The sequence below is a fragment of the Dromiciops gliroides genome, chromosome 1 (assembly GCF_019393635.1).
Source record: "Dromiciops gliroides isolate mDroGli1 chromosome 1, mDroGli1.pri, whole genome shotgun sequence".
Classification (NCBI taxonomy): domain Eukaryota; kingdom Metazoa; phylum Chordata; class Mammalia; order Microbiotheria; family Microbiotheriidae; genus Dromiciops; species Dromiciops gliroides.
This window is the reverse complement of record NC_057861.1, coordinates 460115637-460135155: the sequence shown is the minus strand read 5'-3', so window position 1 is coordinate 460135155 and position 19519 is coordinate 460115637. Positions and strand designations below refer to the sequence as shown.

Below are 19519 nucleotides of genomic sequence, written 5' to 3'. Positions count from 1 at the left end.
AGACTTATATGAACTGATGAATAGTGAAGTCGACAGAACCAGGAGAATGTTGTATATAGTGACAACAATATTGCTTGATGAAGAACTATGAATAACTTAACTATTCTCACTAATACGATGATCTAAGACAATCTCAAAGGACTAAAGACAAGCATACTATCCACCTCCAAAGAAAGAACTGATATTGATGGAACACAGATTGAAGTATGCATTAAGAGGGATAGATTCCAGAGATGGAGTAGTTATAGTCTCACTGTATTCTGCCTTAGACCACATCTGCACAATTGTGTTCAATTCTGTACACCACAAATTAGGAAGGACATTGAAAATCTGAAGAACATTCAGAAGCTAATTAAAAGAAGGATAGTGGGCCTTAAGACAGTGTTGTGTGAGGACCAGTTGGAGGTTAGCTTGCAAAAAAGAGGATTCATGAAGGGGTATGAGGATAGCTGTTGTCAAGTACTTTCAAGGCTATAATTTGTAAGAGGCATCTTATTCTGTTTAATCCCAGTGGGAAGTACTAGGAACAATGAGTGGAAGTTACAACGAGGTAAATTTAGGTTTGATAGCAGGAAAAAACTTCCTAATAATCATACCTGCCCCAAAGTGGAAAAGGATGCCTCAAATGTTTGCCTTGGTTGGTTCCTCCTTACTGGAGGTCTTCGAGTTAAGCTTGGACAATAACTAGTTAGAAATGTTATAGAGAGCACTCTAGATGACCTTTGAAATTCTGTAATTCTGTGAATAGAAGAGGGATATGGATAGAGCTTTGTGAGAAACTCTTACATTAAAGAGGGTGAGAAAATAAACACATCTTTGAAAAGGATGCTAAGAGTGATAATCAGTAGTGTGTAGTATTATAGCAGCCAAGAAAGCAAACATTGTCCAGGAGGGAAGGAGTGGCAAACTGTTTCAAATAATACTGAAAGGTCACTGAAGAGAAGGACTGAGAAGCAAGCATTGGATTTGGTGTACAGAGATGGTCTCCCTTTGAAAGAGCAATTTCATAGGATAGAATCCAGGTTGCAAGGAGCTGGGGAACAAGTGGTCAGTGAGAAGGTAAAGGCAGGAAGTAACTTGACCTTTCTAGAAATTTCACAGTGAAGGGGAAATATAATACCTTAAGGGAATGCCAAGGGATGGGCTTACAAGGAAGACCCAGACATGCATACAGGTAAAAAGGAAGCATATGGTAGAGTAAGAACTATTGAAGCTGCAAGAAAGAAAGGGTATATTTGGAGAATGTGAAAGAGATTCAAGGATAAAAGTAGAGAGGCTAACTTTGGTCAGAAGGAGAACTATCACTCCTCTAGAATAAAATGTGGAAAAGAAAAGTGTCCATTAAAAGATAATGAATTATCCGGCCTTGGACACTTAACACTTACTAGCTGTGTGACCTTGGGCAAGTCACTTAACCCCAGTTGCCTCACCAAAAAAAAAAAGAAAGAAAAAAGAAAGAAAAAAGAAAGAAAAAAAAGGGGGCAGCTAGGTGGCGCAGGCCCTGGAGTCAGGAGTACCTGAGTTCAAATCTGGCCTCAGACACTTAACACTTACTAGCTGTGTGACCCTGGGCAAGTCACTTAACCCCAATTGCCTCACTAAAAAAAAAGATAATGAATTAACTGGTACTTTTAATATTTGTATTGGTATTTAGCAACATTGTGAAAACTGGTTCTAGTCCATGAAATAACCCAAACTTGTGTTCTTCCATGTGAGACAAAAGCCTGATAATTGAAAACCTTCCTAACACTGGTTTTAAGTAGCAATAAGAACAAACAAAAATGTACTTGTCCTGTAGCATATAGCATTATTATTGGACACTTGTCTAATATAGATAAAATTGCACCCCTGGGGTTATTAATGTCTCTCCCTAACATAAATATGTCTTTCTAATGTGATTGAAATGTGCAAAACGAAGGTGCACACAACAGCTACAGTTGTATGTTGCATAAAGGAAATGACTATTACTGGTGAGTCAATCTGTAAAGAAAGGTTTGCAGATTCATCCAAGGATCTAAAATTTATGTTTCTAGGGCTGACTTCTCCAATTAGGTTTCTAATTTTCAATGCATGGATTATGTAAATATGTTCTTTTACAGGCTTATATGTATTGGTGTGATTTGTTTTAAGTAACCAGTTTTACAATTTTTATAATCAAAAGAGCATTTTAGAAATAGAATCTAGCAACTCTGTAAAACAAGTGATGTTTAACCAGAGCAAGAAGAAAATAGGCTTTAGATAGTCATTAATGAGCTTCACTGAGGACTGAGGTTAATTGTATATGCCTTCCTGTATATCTATCTGCACATGCATCTTTCTATCCTCTCCTTTTCTTCCTCCTTGACTCCTTTTTCTATTCCTTCATTCCTCTCTTTCACTTTTTTCTCTTCCCTACTCAAGTAGAGCTCCACCTATAGGCTGCTAGAGGCTAAAATCTCTCTTCTTTAGAGCAGCAGGCTAAACAAAAAAATCACTCTTTTTTTTTCCTTTCCAGTTTTACTACACAGAGGAATTTTAATTAACCCGGCTTAGAGTTATATGTTTAGCAACACCCCAACATCCAACGTCCATTTGGGGCAGGGAGTGGGGGGAAGAAAATCACATTTGGACCTAAACCAATAACTGCAAAGATCTATGGTAGGGGAAAAAAAAAAAAGTGGAGGGGGAGGGGAAGGAAGGCAGCTCTTCCTCAGAAACTGAAACGCTGTCCAGACCCTGGTGCTGAAATTTAGAATCTGTGATTTCCAGAGCCACGTTTATTTAATCCAGTGCAGAATCAGCAAATGGAGAGTGGGAAACAGAATCGGGTTCCTGCCTCTGTCATTAATTTAGAAATTCTCTTATTGTTTTAATCTAGGATGAACTTCTTCCATTATGAAAAATAGGAAAAACTAGGGGGAGGGTTTTAGAGGAGTAATCAAGTAAAGGGACCTGCAAAAGTGTGGGAAAGTTGAAGGACTGTGTGTGTCCTCATAAGAAAAAGTAATGAATTTATGATCTCCTTCTTCCCCAGAGGACAAAAGACAAAAATTTCTGTGACCTTTTACCCAATTTCCGTCTCAGCCCTAAGGGAGGGAGGGGAAAGCAAGCTTTTTTCAGGTGGTCTATGAAGCCCAGATCTTAATTTGCATTTGTTTTTAAAGATCAGATATATTTGATAATATATTCAAGGTCATGCTTGGTGCTTGTAATAAAGTTTCGTGTTTCGTTTTGTAGTGGTAAACTAAGGGGGGAATGGCAGGAAATATATCTTTAAACCAAACTTGGCATATTTGAAAACCTGATAGTTTCAAAGAGACAACCCATTGCTGTCACCCCTTTTCTAAAATGGGCAGTGTTGAGTAAGTGTTTGACTTCTTAGGAGAGGCTATTTCCCATTTCCCCAGGCTTGTATTGTCAAAAGATTCTCAACTGTACAAGAGGCTTTTGTGATTTCTGCAGGATACTTGCAGAGATCAAGTCTCCGAGGAATACAATAAAAACAAACCAATCAGACTTATCCTGCAATCATGAGTGCCTCAAACTGGTCGGTACTTGGGGGACTCAAATGGGGCATTTCACTTTGATAGATGTACATTCTTTTTCATGGCGAGATAGCTACAGGAATAGAAAAGGCAGCCGCCTTCACAGAGCCAAGCAAACGGTTTCACGATTTTTCTTAACCCCCACTGCTTTATTTTGGCCGCTTCCCTACCCCGCCGGGAATACCATCAAGATCTTAGTCCAGGTAGATCTGACGTCAAGAGATGGCTTTCGTCGATTTGACGTGTAAACACTCATTTCCATTCTGACTCTGGAGGGTTGGGGCTCCATTCAGCCCAGAGACAGAGGCGCTGTGCTGTGCGCTCTCTGGAAAGCTCTTACTTCTGCACGTCCTATCCGTTAGCATAGCAACGAGGAGCAAGAAGTGATCCGACAGCGTCTGAGTCTTGAAAGATTGATTTCTTGTTTGTCTTTCTCCTATATTTGCTTCTCTTCCCTCCTATTCCCATCGTGTGTGTGCAATGGATGTGAGATATTGGTCTCTGCAGTATATTGTTTTTGCTCTCTATTTCTGCTGGTGTGCAATGTACAGTGGTAGAGCAGAAAAACAGTTCGTTAATGAATGGGCAGCGGAGATTCCTGGGGGTCTAAATTCAGCCAGAGAGATAGCAGAGGAGCTGGGTTACGACCTTCTCGGACAGGTAAGCTTACACTTCACAAGTTACTTTCTGGTGCTCGGGGCAGATGTAGTGTCTATATGTTGGGGTTTGCCAGTCCTGCCAATCTTCTAGTCACCGTTAACATTGAACGGGGTTTGCTCTGCTTGACTTATTTATTCCCTTTTCTGTGCGGACTGTTAGAATGCATGCATTATTTGTCATTTCTATGGGTGCGACCAGGCAGAAGAAGCATGTTTGTGCAGCTGAATGCTTTTCTCTTTGCCACTCACTCACTGCCTGCTCTCAGATCCGAATCCGTTCCAGTGCGGTTTCTAAATGAAATCTCTTCCCCCTTGCCTAGGGAATTCCCAATACACCCAGACTCCCGGGACCCGCCGGGCAGGAGTCCCGACGCACGCAGTTCCTAGAGCCTCGACCCAGTCTGCGTCAGGAGCAGCTGGCTGCTTCCTTCTTTTCAATATGGCAGCGTCATAAGCAAGGCAGGCCTTGGTGATATTGGCTAGCCGTCCCGGCAGCTGCAAGGGGGCATGCCAGAGCTACTGAGGTAGAACTCAGCCTGAGATGGATCGAATCCCAGAGAAGCTCAGGGGGTGCGGAGATTGCCGGGAACTGTCTGGGAGCGTTGTACTGAATTCGGGGACCGCCCCCGGGTCCCAGGCCCCGCCCTGCCCACCTTTTCTGGTTGTACAGATGTTTCACCGGGAAACTTGCGAAGTCTGGGCTCTCAACTTTTCCCTTTCTGCACCCCCCCACCCATCCTTCACCCCCAGGCTTCAAACTGCCTGACTTTGGGGAAGGGATATATTTAACCTTCGCGTCCTTTTGCCAAGTGCGTAATAGCTAAGGCCAGGGGTCTACCTCCTTGGGAAGGAAGAGCCTGAGAAAAAGTGGAGTTCAGGTTCACAGAAATAAGTGGTGAATAAGAGAGCCGGGGGTGAGTGTTCATCTGCCAGGCTTGGTGACAAATTAGTCTCTTTCCTAAATTAAAATCCCCGCTCGCTGCCTGGGAAGTTACTGTGAGTAGGGGTGACGAGGTAGGTGGAGCGGAGGATGGGGGAGTTGTACTTTCCCTCTTCTCCTTCCCCCTTTTTTCCTTCCCCCCCCCATTTTCCTTTTTATTTCCTTTCCCCTTTCCTTTTTTTTTTCTTTTTTTTTTTGGCGCGTTTTTCCGGAGGTCGTGTTCGTGACGCTACTGTATCCACAGATGAGTAACTGCATTTACGTTTCCGTGTAATTGCTAATTCTATCCACTGAGGCCACTGGGGAATGGATGTACATTCCACTCCCGCTGGCTACATTTTTCAACTTGGGTCTGAAATAAACGGCAATCCCACTGTCAAGTAAAATCCTGCAGAATTCCCAGTCCCTGTACAGGGAGGGACTGGAGGAAGAAAATGAGGACTAAATATAAGATACCAAATCAGAATTTATTATTCCTTTCTCTTTTTTCATATGCTGGTAAAAAGACTCTTTTCTTTAGTACAACTACGATTCAATTTAACAAATATTTATTAAGTTCTCCTAAGTATCAGGTACTGTATCCCTGTAGCCAGGGATACTAAGATGAAAAAATGACAGTCCCTACCCTCAAAGAGCTTACTAGTGTGGAATGATAAGGCATGTACACAGATAAATAGGATACAGGGCATCGGGCATAATGGATACAATGTCTTTTGGTAGTAGTGATTTCATAGGGACCTCCCCATGAGCAATGCAGATCATCAACTGTTCTACAACTTGTAGTCTTAGATAATTGCATGGAGGCATTAAGTGACTTGCCCAGAGTCATACAAATGAACCGAAGTCCTACTGGAGTGTGAGAATGGGGAAGGACTAAATGTAATGATCTCAAAACTAATCCCAGTTGGCTTTTTTTTTGTCTCTAAGACTGCCTCTAATATGGAAAAAAATCATACAATAATCCAATTCGATTTCAAATAAACATTTATTAATTACGTATACTTTGTGTAAGGTACTGTGGTAGGACCCCAGTGTCTGAGGCAGGGTTTGAAGCAGATTCCTTCTAGCTGCAAGTCCAGTGCTCTATCCATTACCTCATATTGCTTTCACACAGTTGCTGTCCTCCAGGTGTCTACAATCTAATTTTAAGATATATATGTGTCTGTGTGTATAAAATTATATACAAATAATAGCATGTATATATATAATGAAATGATACATATAAAAATAATAGCAGGGATAGCTAGGTGGTGTGCAGTGGATAAAACACTGGCCCTGTAGTCAAGAGGACTTGAGCTCAAATCTCACCTCAGACACTTAATAGCTGTGTGACCCTGAGCAAGTCACTTAACTCCGAATTGCCTTAAAACATCTGGGGCCATCTCTAGTGTTCCTGATGTATATCTTACCACTGGACCCATATGACTCTGGAGGAAAGAGTAAGGTTGGTGACCTTGCACAGCCCTGCCTCAATTAAATCCAATTCACTGCAAGTCATGACCTGAAGGTGATACCATGCTCTTCTTAGAGAATGAAGGACAAACAGCAAACAACAACAAGCAGTAGATAGAGCACCAGCTCTGCAGTCAGGAGGACCTGAGTTCAAATCCAGACTTCACACACTTACTGGTTTGTGTGACTCTGTGCAAGTTACTTAACCCATTGCCCCTCCCCCCAATAAATAAATAAGTAGAACAAATCAAGTAAGTGGTCCTCATTCAAATTTTCATTGTGGGGAGTCAAAAAGAGGTGTTATCACTAAAGATGGTTAAGATAACTCATAGTTATTAGCTTATGATTTGCATACTTTTCTCAGTGGAATATTTATTATTGTTCTGCTTAAAGCCATAGCTTTCCTTTCATGATTTCTTACACAATTCACTCTCACTGACCTAGATAGCCATTTGCTAGTATTTTATTACTTAATATGGTTAAGATTGTATGTGGAGGCTGAAGGAGAAGAGGGAGGGTCACTAGTGAGTAATCTTCTTTTAGGTCATTAAGTATCCACATTTTGATACTGTCCCAAAATGCCCAGTATTTGTCTCTAGTGCCTAGCACAATTCCTGAAACATATTTGACATTTAACAAATGCTTGTTGAATCAAATATTTATAATGGGGGATCAACTGGATTAGACACACTAAATGGCAAAGTATTTATGAAGATTATTTTTCCCAAGCTATTTGTAGTGACTAAAGCTAACTCTTCCAATGAAAGTATGATCAGCATTGAAGAACATAATCATTCTGACTCAAATGTATCTACCTATGACTATGGCTATGACAATAATACAAATCATCAGCATAGCCTTTATAACAGCCTATTTAAATAGGACCCAAGAAGAGAAAACATTTATTTCTTCTCAGTTATATTGAGTTCATTAAATATTTATTGAATCTCTTCTATGTGTCTAGCACTATGAGAGGCAATATCCTATGAAAATTTACTGCTTCTAAATGGAAGCAGACTCTTTTCCATTAATATAGAATGAACCAAAAATGGTCCATAACTGAGGCCTATCATATTCATGTATGTGATACCAAGAAAAGAAGGGCAAACATCTGTAGTGTCACCCAGTGGAAAGGGCACTTTCAGTCAAAGAAACAGATTCAAATCCCACCTGAGATACTTAGACACTTTAACCTTTCTATTTTTCAGTTGTTTCAAATGTAAAATGATGGGATCAAAATCAGTGGCCTCCAAAGTCTCTTTCTTAATTTTAGTGTCTTCTCTTCGTTAATCATCTCCATTTTATCCTGTCTATTTCTTATTCACACATAGTTGTTTCCATGTAGTCTTCCACATTGGACTGTGAGCTTCTTGAGGACAGGGACAGTATTTTACCTTTAATTTTTTTTTTTAATTACCAGTGTTTATCAGAGTGTCTGGTACATAAGAGGTATTTAGTAAAAATTTATCGACTGACTCAGCTCTATATCCATGATCCTATGAAGAGGCAAATTCTAATTTAAAATTCAAGTAATAGTCTAAATAAAAGCCATCCTTTGCAGGTCATTTGAAATTAGTTGTCAGATAAGTGCTTTGTTAAGAAATGATTTTTTTATTTTGAAATCTCTCTGACTTATAGATTGGATCACTTGAAAATCACTATTTATTCAGGCATAAAAGTCACCCAAGAAGGTCTCGAAGAAGTGCCATTCACATCACGAAGAGATTATCTGATGATGACCGAGTAAGTTCTTTAATTTCTCTATGAACCAGTCTGCCTATGCCTTACTTTTAATGAAAGCCAATGGACTTTTATTCTGATGATTAGACTTCTGTAATTTTCCTTACTGTTTATTTTCACTAAAGATAATATTATTGGATTAATTTGTGTGAGCTGATAAACATGAATGAACATATTGTACCTGTTGTATACGTTGATGCTACAAATAGCTGTGATTTTGCCCCTGTGACTCCTTCCAAGCCAGATCTTAGTCCCTCTAAGGACTTGATAGAAAGTCTTTGAGAGTTGTTGTGGCACCAAATTTATCTCCCGATAGCCATTCTGGTAATGAGTCTCACCAGTCTTAGCTTGGCTAGTCTTTGGATATCTCAGGACCAGCAGCTTGCTAATACTTGCCAGAGATTATTTTTATTTGTTTTGCTGTTGGCATAGCCTCCAAGAAGCCAGGCTTACCTCTACTATTCCAGTTAAGGCATAGGAATATGAATTTATTATATCCATCAATCAATCAATAAACATTTATTAAGAACTTACTATGTGCCAGGCACTGTGCTAAGTGCTTGGGAATACAAAAAGAGCGGAACAATCGCTGCCCTCAAGCCATTTATAAACTACTGGAAGAGACAACACGAAAACAAATATATAGAAAGCAAGTGACATAGGAGATAAGTAAGGGATAATTAACAGAAGGAAAACACTGGAATTAAGAGGGATTAAGGAAGACTTCCTGTAGAAGGTGGGATTCTAGTTGGGATTTAAAGGAAGCCAGGGAGATCAGTAGGTACAATGGAAGAGGAGAAAATTCCAGGCATGGGGGACAGTTAAAGAAAAGGCTCAGAACTGAGAGATGGAATGTCTTGTTCCTGGAACAGCCAAGAAGCCAATCACATTGGATTGAAGAATGCATGTCAAGGAATAAGGTATAAGAAGACTGGAAAGGTAGGAGGGGCTAGGTTATGAGGGCTTTGAATGCCAAACTTTTCTTTTTTCCTTTTTTTCAAAACATTTTGTATTTGAACTTGGAGGCAATAAGAGTTTATTGAGAAGGGGTGTGTGTGTGTGATATGATTGGACTTGTGCTAAAGCATTCACACATATGTATGTAGTATACACATACACATATATACATATGCAAGGTGTTCTAATTGCATTAGCTTAAAACTGTATGCATGTGTGTATATACATATGTTTAGTGGAGGAATATATATTGTATGTGATATAATTATGTATAATTATATATATATATATATAATTTATTATTATAATATATATTCCTCCACTAAAATCATATTTACATATCTTATTTCAAATGCAGGTACTTATTATAAAAACATATCTCAAAATACTTAACCAATGTTCACCTTAGACCACGAATCATGAGACAAAAGTCTCATGATAACAGATTTTTATTTACATAGCAATTACAAAAAGCTTTCCCCACAGCAACCCTCTGAGGTGAGTAGAGACCCATTTTGCAGACAAGGAAATCAATTCCAAGAGAGCTAAGGAAATTTATCTAAAGTTGCACAGTTAATAAGTGGCAAAGTCAACATTCCAGCCCTGGCCTTATAGCTCTGAGTCCAGGGGTCCTCCCATTGTACCACAGATAGGTGCTGGTATAAATTTAATCTATCAAGTGACTTTAAAAAAGACTTCATGGGGCAGCTAGGTGATGTAGTGGATAAAGCAACAGCCCTGGATTCATGAGAACCTGAGTTCCAGTCCGGCCTCAGACACTTGGCACTTACTGGCTGTGTGACTCTGGGCAAGCCACTTAACCCTCATTGCCTCCCCCCTGAAAAAAGATTCCACAAGGCTAGCACACACATGTATGCATGTCTATGTATGTATACATGTGCATATATAGTATTTTTTTTGCAGGGCTATGGGTGTTAAGTGACTTGCCCAGAGTCACACAGCTAGTAAGTGTCAAGTGTCTGAGGCCGTATTTGAACTCAGGTACTCCTAACTCCAGGGACGGTGCTTTATCCACTGTGCCACCTAGCTGCCCCCTATACATGTGCATATGCATACAAGTATATATATACACACAGCATCCCAAAACTCTTAGTGCATTTTAAGCTATTAAATCTTATTTTAAGTAGCTATTCAAATGGCTATGTCATTACTATTTGTTAAAATAACTACTTTAAGCTATTAAAGTTTTAAATTGCACTAAGACTTTTGGGACATTATGCAAACAGAATTAAACATACACATATACATAATAAGATTTCTTGTATTTGAAAACTGATTGTCAATGTCTTAACTATGTATAATATTTTATGATAATCTGAACTGTAGTTGTTTCCAAACTGGGAACATTGTGCCTTTTGTCTGATTAGCAGCTATAGGGTACACCACTATTTGTGACTATTTTCTTTTGGGCTACATATGAGATATCTTGCCTCTGATTGATACCTTGCCTTTGGAGCCATTTGTAGTTTTTACTTTTCAACATGGTTAGAGGATTCATTCTTGTTCATCCTGGGAAAAATGGCTGTCAAGAAAATACAGTTGGAAAATTCAACTGGAAGAAAGCATAATGGACCGCATGATCTCTCCAGAAACATTGCCCTAGTGGATGGACACTCTATGTCCAGCATGGGAAAGATATGGAGACCCAGCCTCAAAAAAAAGGAGCATTGATTTTGGAGTCTGAACACCCATGTTCAAATCACCCCCTGCCCTAGAATTACTACTTGATGTGACCTTGTGCATGTAGAAAATTTCATGCAACAAATGATCATAGATTTACAGTTAGACAAGATGTTAGAAACCATCAAGCCCAACTTTCTCAGTTTATAGATGAGAATTCGATTTTCTTTAGTTTCAACAGCCTCTAGATTTTATTGTTCAGCTCTATGTGGCTATGTCAGATTATACTTCCCATAGAATTTAATCAATTTGATTATGATGATAGAATTTTATAGCACTTTAAGGATCACAAGGAATTTTTATAAATATTAAGTAATTTTTTCCTCACAATGACCCTTGGAAATTTGTATGATAATATCTTCATTTTACAAATGAGGAAACTGAGGTAGATAGAGGATAAGTGACTTGCCCAGGGTCACACAACTATTGAGTTGTTGGAGGAAAGATTTGAACTCAGGTCTTCCTGACTCCAACTCCAGAGCTCTAAGAGTTTAAAGGCACCTTAGAGGGCATGTAGTCCAATCCCCTCATTATACTTCCCAGTACCTTATGATATCATAGGTATAAGGAAATACAGATGAGAATGTTCCCTCCACTAAGGGAGATCAACAAATGGTCTTAGTCCTTTGGAGAGAAGTTAATTAGCTTGCCAAGAGCCAAACAGTCAATATATATTAGAGGTGAAAATTGAACCCAGTTCTTCCTGTCTCTGTGACTAGCTTCTTCTCCATTGATGACTATGCTATTTCCCCTCTTTCCATCTCTTCATTTTGCAAATGAGAAATCTGGAGGTCATATGAGAAGGGAGAGGCAGAGCTGGATTTTTTTCTTAGTATTTTATTTTATTTTTTTCCAATTACATGTAAAGATAGTTTTCAACATTAATTTTTGTAAGATTTTGAGTTCCAAATTTTTCTCCCACCCTCCCTTCCTTCCCTCCTCCAGAAGCCAGCAAGCAATCTGATATAGGTTATATATTACATTCATGTTAAAAAATATTTCCACATTAGTCATCTCGTGAGAGAAGAATCAGAACAAAAGCAAAGAAAAAACCATAATAAAGAAGAAGCAACAACTAAAAAACCCAACATAATTGAAAATAGCATGCTTCAATCTGAGACTGAGAGAGGAGACCTGGCTTCTAGTTCAGGTTCTGCTATTAACTATTACACTTCTGTGTTTCAATTTCCTCCTTTGTTGGTTGATTGGCTGTTGTCCTTTGTTCTTGAAGAGGACCAAAATGGCATCACTGTGTTGGAGTCAAGGTACAGTGTGTCCAACTGTGGCTGATCAGACCAATACAAGCTTGAAGACTCCACCACAGGTCAGGCACAAATAGTTCACATAAACATTTGGAGTGAAGCTGCCTCTCAATTTGTACATCTCAAGTTTCTTTTGAGCTTCTGCAATTCTGTTTTATTCGTGGAGCACAGCACCTTCTTTAATGTTGGAATGCCATGCTGAGCAGTCCTTTGCCAGCATATCCCAGGTCACACAATAAATTCCAAAGTTCTTCAAAGAGACCTTGAAATTGTCCTTCTGACCACTGTGTGAGCAATTGCCTCATGTGAGTTCTCCATAAAATGGTCTTTTAGGCAAATGTATGTTTGGCATTCAAACAATATGGCTAGCCCATCAGAGCTGTGCTCTCTGCAGTAGAGTTTGAATGGTTGACAGTTCAGCTCAAGAAAAGACCTTATCTTACCAGGCAATCTTTAGAATCTTCATAAGACAATTCAAATGGAAGAGATATGGTTGCCTGGTATGGTGCTAGAATGGTGGCCAGGTTTCACAGGCATGAAACAATGAGGTCAGCACAACAGCTCTATCTTCAGCCTGGTAGTCAGTTTAATACTTCTTCTTTCCCACACTTTCCTTTGGAGCCTCCCAAACACTGAGCTAGCAAGGCATGTGTCACCCTCTTCATCCATGTATACCTCCCTGGAAAGTATACTGCCAAGGTAAGTGAAGTTAGCCACAACATTCAATATTTCTCCATTTCCTGTCACCAATGCTTCTATGTATGGATGGTGGGAGAGCTCTGCTTTCTTGGTGTTACTTGTTAGGTGAAAATTGGCATAAGCAGCAGAGAATTGATCCTCACAGGCTGCATCAACAGCATGGTCTGTAAACAAAAAGATCGTGCACCAACTTTCCTTCTACTTTAGTCTTGGCACTTTAGTCCTCCTTTCTAAACTGAAAGGGCTGGACAAAATTATCGTTGATGTTCCTTCCAGCTTCAACATTCTTTGCTACAATGATTCTCTGTGAAGTAGATAATATTATAATAACTAATGGAAAAAGCAATGGGATGGGACTTAAGAAGCCCAGATTTGAGTTGCAGCTCTGTCATTAACTCTGCAGGCTTAAAAAATAAAGGTCACATCTCCTCTCTGGGTCTTAGTTTTGTTTGTTTTCATTTTTTTAACCTGAATGAATGAGTTAGGCTAAATAATCTCTAGGGTACCATCTAGCTCCAGCATCCTGTGTCTTTGTATTTTACAAACCCAAGCAAATATCTTTCAGGTCCCTTTCCAATGAAACCTTCATTTCCTCTCCTCAGGCCAGACCTCTTTTTGCAGGTTTTGTATCAGCATTCAACAAGGTTCTTGTCTCTAGGAACTGGGGCCAAGCATTTTTGTTCCCCTGGTTAAATGACAGCACCTATTGAAGGCAGACTGACCTCCACAGCTATCATCAACACAGTTCAACACTCTCTCTCTCTCTCTCTCTCCTCTCTCTCTCTCTCTCTCTCTATATATATATATATATATATATATATATATATATATACATACACACACACACACACATATATATATTATATATATATACATATATATATATATATCCCCTTCTTTCAACTCACAGAGGAAAGGGTGATTGGGCAGAATGATGAGAAACCAAAGCTTTTTTGAATTCAAAGTATCCACAGAGAAGATCAAATAGCCTAATTTTATTCGTAATGTATTACTGTCTTCTTGCAGCCATTATAGTCTTCACAGGAGAACAATAGAGTGTGATAAAGAGTTAAGCCTTAATGACAAAAAAGGAAAATAATAAATGTTGGAGAAGGTGTGGGAAAATTGGAACACTAATGCATTGTTGGTGGAGCTGTGAACTAATCCAACCATTCTGGAGAGCAATTTGGAATTATGCCCAAAGGGCAATAAAGCTGTGCATACCCTTTGACCCAACAATACCACTTTTGAGTCTTTTTCCCAAAGAAATCATGGAAAGGGAAAAGGGACCCACATGTACAAAAATATTTATAGCAGCTCTTTATGTGGTGGCAAGGAATTGGAAGTTGAGGGGATGCCCATCAATTGGGGAATGGCTGGACAAGTTGTGGTATATGAATACAATGGAATACTATTGTTCTGTAAGAAATGATGAGCAGGAGGAATTCAGAGAAACCTGGAGGGTCTTGCGTGGATTGATGATGGGTGAGATGAGCAGAACCAGAAGAACATTGTACATAGTATCATCAACATTGAGTGTTGTTCTACTGTGATGGACTATATTCTTTTCACCAATGCAATGGTACAGAAGAGTTCCAGGGAACTCATGATAGAAGAGGATCTCCAAATCCAAGAAAAAAAAGAACTGTGGAGATAAATAGTTAAGCCTTGATCCACAGTGGGTAGCTCCTTGTCCTTTAAGAAATCCTAACCTAGATGAATGTTATAACAGGATAAATAGCATTCCTATTTTATCATCATTTTTATTGCTATCTCTTCCACTTTAAGATTCATCCTGATTTTGGGGGTCCCTAATTACCTTATCCAAACTCTATCTATAATAAGAATGTTTCCAATTTGCTACATCATGTAAATTGCATTCTCCCAGAGATTATCATGTATTGCTGGATGAATGGCATTACCTATAACCATGCTCCTCCGAATTGTAAATCAAATCTCAATGATTGCCCCCCTTTCATTGCTCTGGCTGACGTTTGCAAAACTAACTCAAAGTTTCAGCTTAGTGCATTTTGTTTACATTTTTTCTGATTTTCATTCAAATTAGCACTTAAAATGAAATGCAATTATGTATTCGCTTCCTAAGATTGTACTAGAATACTCTCCAATTGGAAGTGACCCTCTTCTCTAAAGACAAGCACTTGTTCCCTAGCAGCCTGCTTCCAGAAGACTAATTTGAATGATGGGCAATCTATTCTAAGCATTGGATGTATTTCAAGCCAACACAATATTGCTTTCAGATATATACAGTTTAAAAATAATTCATTAGTGAGTAATTTGTAGTTCCTGAATTCCTCCCAATGTTTATGGTAGTTTTACATCACATTTTATAATTGAAGCATCAAGATGAACTCAGTGAATGATTTTTATAGTTTATTTCAGATTATTTTCCCCAATTTTATTTTTATTGCTAACTCATGAGTTCTCTCTTAAATTTATTAAATCCCAACATATACTGGACTTCCACCTTGGGTACAAAAAAGGTAACATTTTAGGTAGGGAGGAAAGGTTCCTCTTGCCCAGCAAATGGGTCTTACAAATATAACAGTGAGCCTAGCTTGTTAAAAAGTGTATCCGGTACAAGGAAGACAACTAAGGCTATTTACCGTGTCTTGTCATTTATTCAGATTTTAGTGGACAACAATGAGCTCAATGTGAGGCAACAATGTGATAAGGCAGCCAAGAAAATAAATGCAATCTTAGCTTTAAGAGAGGCTTTAGGTTGAAGATTAGGGATGTTCGGACCATACCCCTATACTCTGCCTTGGTCAAATCAAATTAGGAATATTATGGCAAGTTCTGGGCACCATATTTTAAGAAGGAGAACATCCAGAGGAAGACAATCAGTATGATGAAGGGCCTCTAGTTAATGACATACTAGGAGAAATTGAAAGAACTGGGAATGTTGTGCCTGGAGGAGACTTGGGAGGCACAACTCAGTGTTCTTTAAGGATCTGAAGGGTTTTCACTTGAAAAAAAAGAAATGTCTTGTCCTATTCATCCCCAGAGGAGAGAATCAAGGGCAATGAGTGGAAGTTGCCAAAAGACCAATTTAGGCTTGATGTAAGGAAATGCTTCCTAACAATTAGACCTATCCAAAAGTGGAATGGCCCACCTTGGAAAATAGTGGGTTCCCACTCAATGGCAGTATTCAAGCTAAGGTAGGATGATTACTTCTTGAATTCACTGTAGAGGGGACTCTTGATTAGGAACAATTTGGACTAGATGGCTTTCAAGGTCCCCTCCAACTCTGAGATTTTGTGATTCTGTGATGTCATGGAAAGAATACTTGACTGAAAGTAGGCAATTTAACTTGAAGCTATAATCCTCGCCATTTACTAATCATCTGACCTTGAACAATTCACTTAATGTCTGTGAACATCACCTTCCTTATCTGTAAAATGGGAATAATAGTACATACTCTACCTACATCACTGAAGTCTAGTGATTTTATTATATACACAAATTAAATAGTGTATATCAAACATTTATAAACTGTACATTGCTCTACAAATGTCAGCTTTTAATAAATGATGCATAAACCAAACACATATGGATAGATAATCCCAGTCAAAAGAGACTGAATGACTAAACAAATAGAGACAGACACAGTTTGGGAGTTAAGACCATTCAAGTTCTGAGGAAAATCACCTGGTGTACTTACTTAACAGGAGTGTTTTGAGAAAGTACTTTGTTACCTTGAAAGTATCATACACATATAAGCTGTTTATTATCTAATGGTATGGATGCAGTTAGAAAAAACTTCTGGAAAATCTTAGAATCTTCTATCTGCAAAGGAAGTTGAGACATTATATAGCCCCAACTTCTCATTTAAAATGAAAATAAAAGCAAATTTTATAAAATACACTGAGAATTGGTGAGAAACTCATTCCTTTTAGTGAAGCATTTCTTCAGATGATGTAGAAACATCTTAAATACTGAGTAGATTTTTTTCTTTCATTCAAGTGCTTGTGTAGAAAAAAAGCTAAGAAAATAAGCCATAAAAAGGCTTCCTCTATCTAAAATCTATGGTCAGGGTGTGCATTTTTTCCTGTTACAGTGTTATTATTGAATTTTATATATATTGTATGCACTTTCTACTAGGTGCATAACATAAGTTCAAATCAACATAAGCATAAATGTGTGGTCATCTTGTGATAAGCCTATGATGCACTGGGTGTGAAGTTGGGATTTGAATCCTTTTCTCAGTTAACCCCCAGTCATTTGTGTGATGTAAAGATATTTATTCAATGGTTTTGTGCCTAAAATGATCCTGTTATAGACATTGTCTATAGGGAAGGTGATTTTCATGTAATTTGATCTACGTACATAATAAGAGATTTTGTGATTCAATATTAGTGGTCCATATGTGGGCTTGGTGGTCAATACAGACACCTCTCATCACAAATTTATTCTTATATTATAAGCTTCTATCCTTGAGGAAGAAAGAATAGAATTCTTTCCTCACAGTTTCTGCTTTACAGTGCAAATATATAATAAAAAACAAATTGCAGTCATTTCTAGACTCTCCATTTGTGGAGTGTGTCCACAGCAGACACATTCACAACTACAGAATACTATAACTTCAACCTCAAAATGGGCATTGTAAAGTATTCTGATGAACAAAAGTTATGCTTATGCCTCTTTTGTAACCACATGGTAAATCATTTGAAGATATTATCTCTTTGGTAAACGTTTCTTTTCCTCCTCGAGGTGTGCTTTTTTTTGTTATAGAGGAAATACTTATCTCTCTAGTTGGCATCCTCCTTGCAGAGGTCAGATTGTCCTTCTGCCAGATCTCTGGTGGGGCTAGGATCTGATGGTGGTGAGGAGGGTGGTATTGTTGGAGAGTGTTATAGTATTTACCTATCCAAAAATCTCTGCAGGTAACATGGGCTGAGCAACAGTATGGAAAAGAAAGAAACAAACGTTCTATCCTAAGAGATTCAGCAGAGGACCTCTTCAATGACCCAATGTGGAATCAGCAGTGGTATTTGGTAAGTATTTACCCAAACATGGATATGTATGGGCCAACTTTATATTTGCATAATTACACATTGGGGAATAAACAATCCTGTGTGAATTCAGTTTATGGATTCTCAGAAGATCTCGAATTTAGTCCCTTTGGTGGTGGAGGGGAAAAGAGGGAAGTAAGAGAGATCTGGTGCTTTGTTATTGTTGTTGAGTGATTCAGTTGTGTCTGATTCTTTGTGACCATATTATCCCTGGGGTTTTCTTGGCAAAGATACTTTGTGCTCTGCCATTTCCTTCTCCAATGAATTAAGGCAAACAGAGGTTAAGTGACTTGCCCAGGATCATATAATTAGTAAATGTCTAAGGCCAGATTTGAACTTAGGTCTTCCTTATTACAGGACAGCTGGTTGGTACAGTGGATAGAGTGCCAGGTCTGAAGTTAGGAAGACTGATTTTCCTGAGTTCAAATCTGACCTCAGATATTTACTACCTGCGTGACCCTGAGCAAGTCACTTAACCTTGTTTGCTTCAGTTTCCTCATCTATAAAATGAGCTGGAGAAGGAAATACAAATTACTCCAGTGTCTTTTCTAGGAAAATTCCAAATGGGGACACAAAGAGTCAGACACAACTGAAAGAACTGAACAACTTCTTAACTCCAGGCCTCAAGTTCTATCCACTGAGCTATCTAGCTGCCTTTAAGTCCTGGTGTCCCTGGAGAGAACAATATCCCAGGTCCCTTCAATTGTCAGATGGATATCAACCATGTCAACCCTTTTGCCCATTCAGCCTTTAAAAAATTGGGACTTATTTCCTTTTTTGACCCTAGGCAAATTACTTAACCACTTTGATCCTCAGGTAATCAGGTAATAAGCTATGTGGCACAGTGGATAAAGCACTGGCCCTGAAGTCAGAAGGACCTGAGTTCAAATCTCACCTCAGACATTTACTAACTATATGACCCTGGGCAAGTCACTTAACCCCAATTGCCTTAAAACATCTTGAGCCATCTCCTGTAGTCCTGATGTATATCTTGCCACTGGATGCAGATAGCTCTGAAATAAAAGTGAGTGAGGTTGGTGACTTTGCACAGCCCTCCCTGACTTAAATCCAACTCACTGCAAGTCATGACATCTGTCTTTGATGAATAAAACAATCTATAAAAATAAGGTAGTTAGACTAGGTGACCCTACAGCTCCCTTCATGCTAAATTAATGATGTAGAATGGGAACCTGACTTTAAATAACACCTCTGGACATACTGGTTATCTGACATTGGACAAGTAACTTAACATCTCAGTGCTCTAAGTCAGAGGTGTTGTACATGCATGGGATGCCAAGTACAGTTTGAGCCAGATTAAAATGTAATTGGAAAATGTTTAACAAAATAAGTGACATATAATAAAACACAAATAACATTGCATTTTAAACCCATGCCAAGTGTGGCCCCATAGGGATCCTAAAGTATGATCAGTGGCCCCCATTTCTATTAGAGTTTGACACTGCTGCTCTAGGCTTCAGTGACAGTGCCAACCTACCTTGACAAAACGAGTTTCCTCATCTGGGAGTTCCCTATATCTACCAATGGAATCCCA

The 19519-nt window shown here is 38.8% G+C and overlaps 1 protein-coding gene across 1 annotated transcript in view; it reads left to right on the top strand.

The window, feature by feature from the left end:
* Positions 1-3585: 3585 nt before the first annotated feature.
* Positions 3586-19519, top strand: part of PCSK1 (proprotein convertase subtilisin/kexin type 1) — a 61507-nt gene continuing 45573 nt past the window's right edge. Inside the window, exons 1-3 of the mRNA XM_043976057.1 lie at positions 3586-4184; positions 8214-8318; positions 17839-17949. Of these exons, the coding sequence (XP_043831992.1) occupies positions 4005-4184; positions 8214-8318; positions 17839-17949 (396 nt within the window). The 5' untranslated portion in view covers positions 3586-4004. The remainder of the gene's footprint in view (positions 4185-8213; positions 8319-17838; positions 17950-19519) is intronic.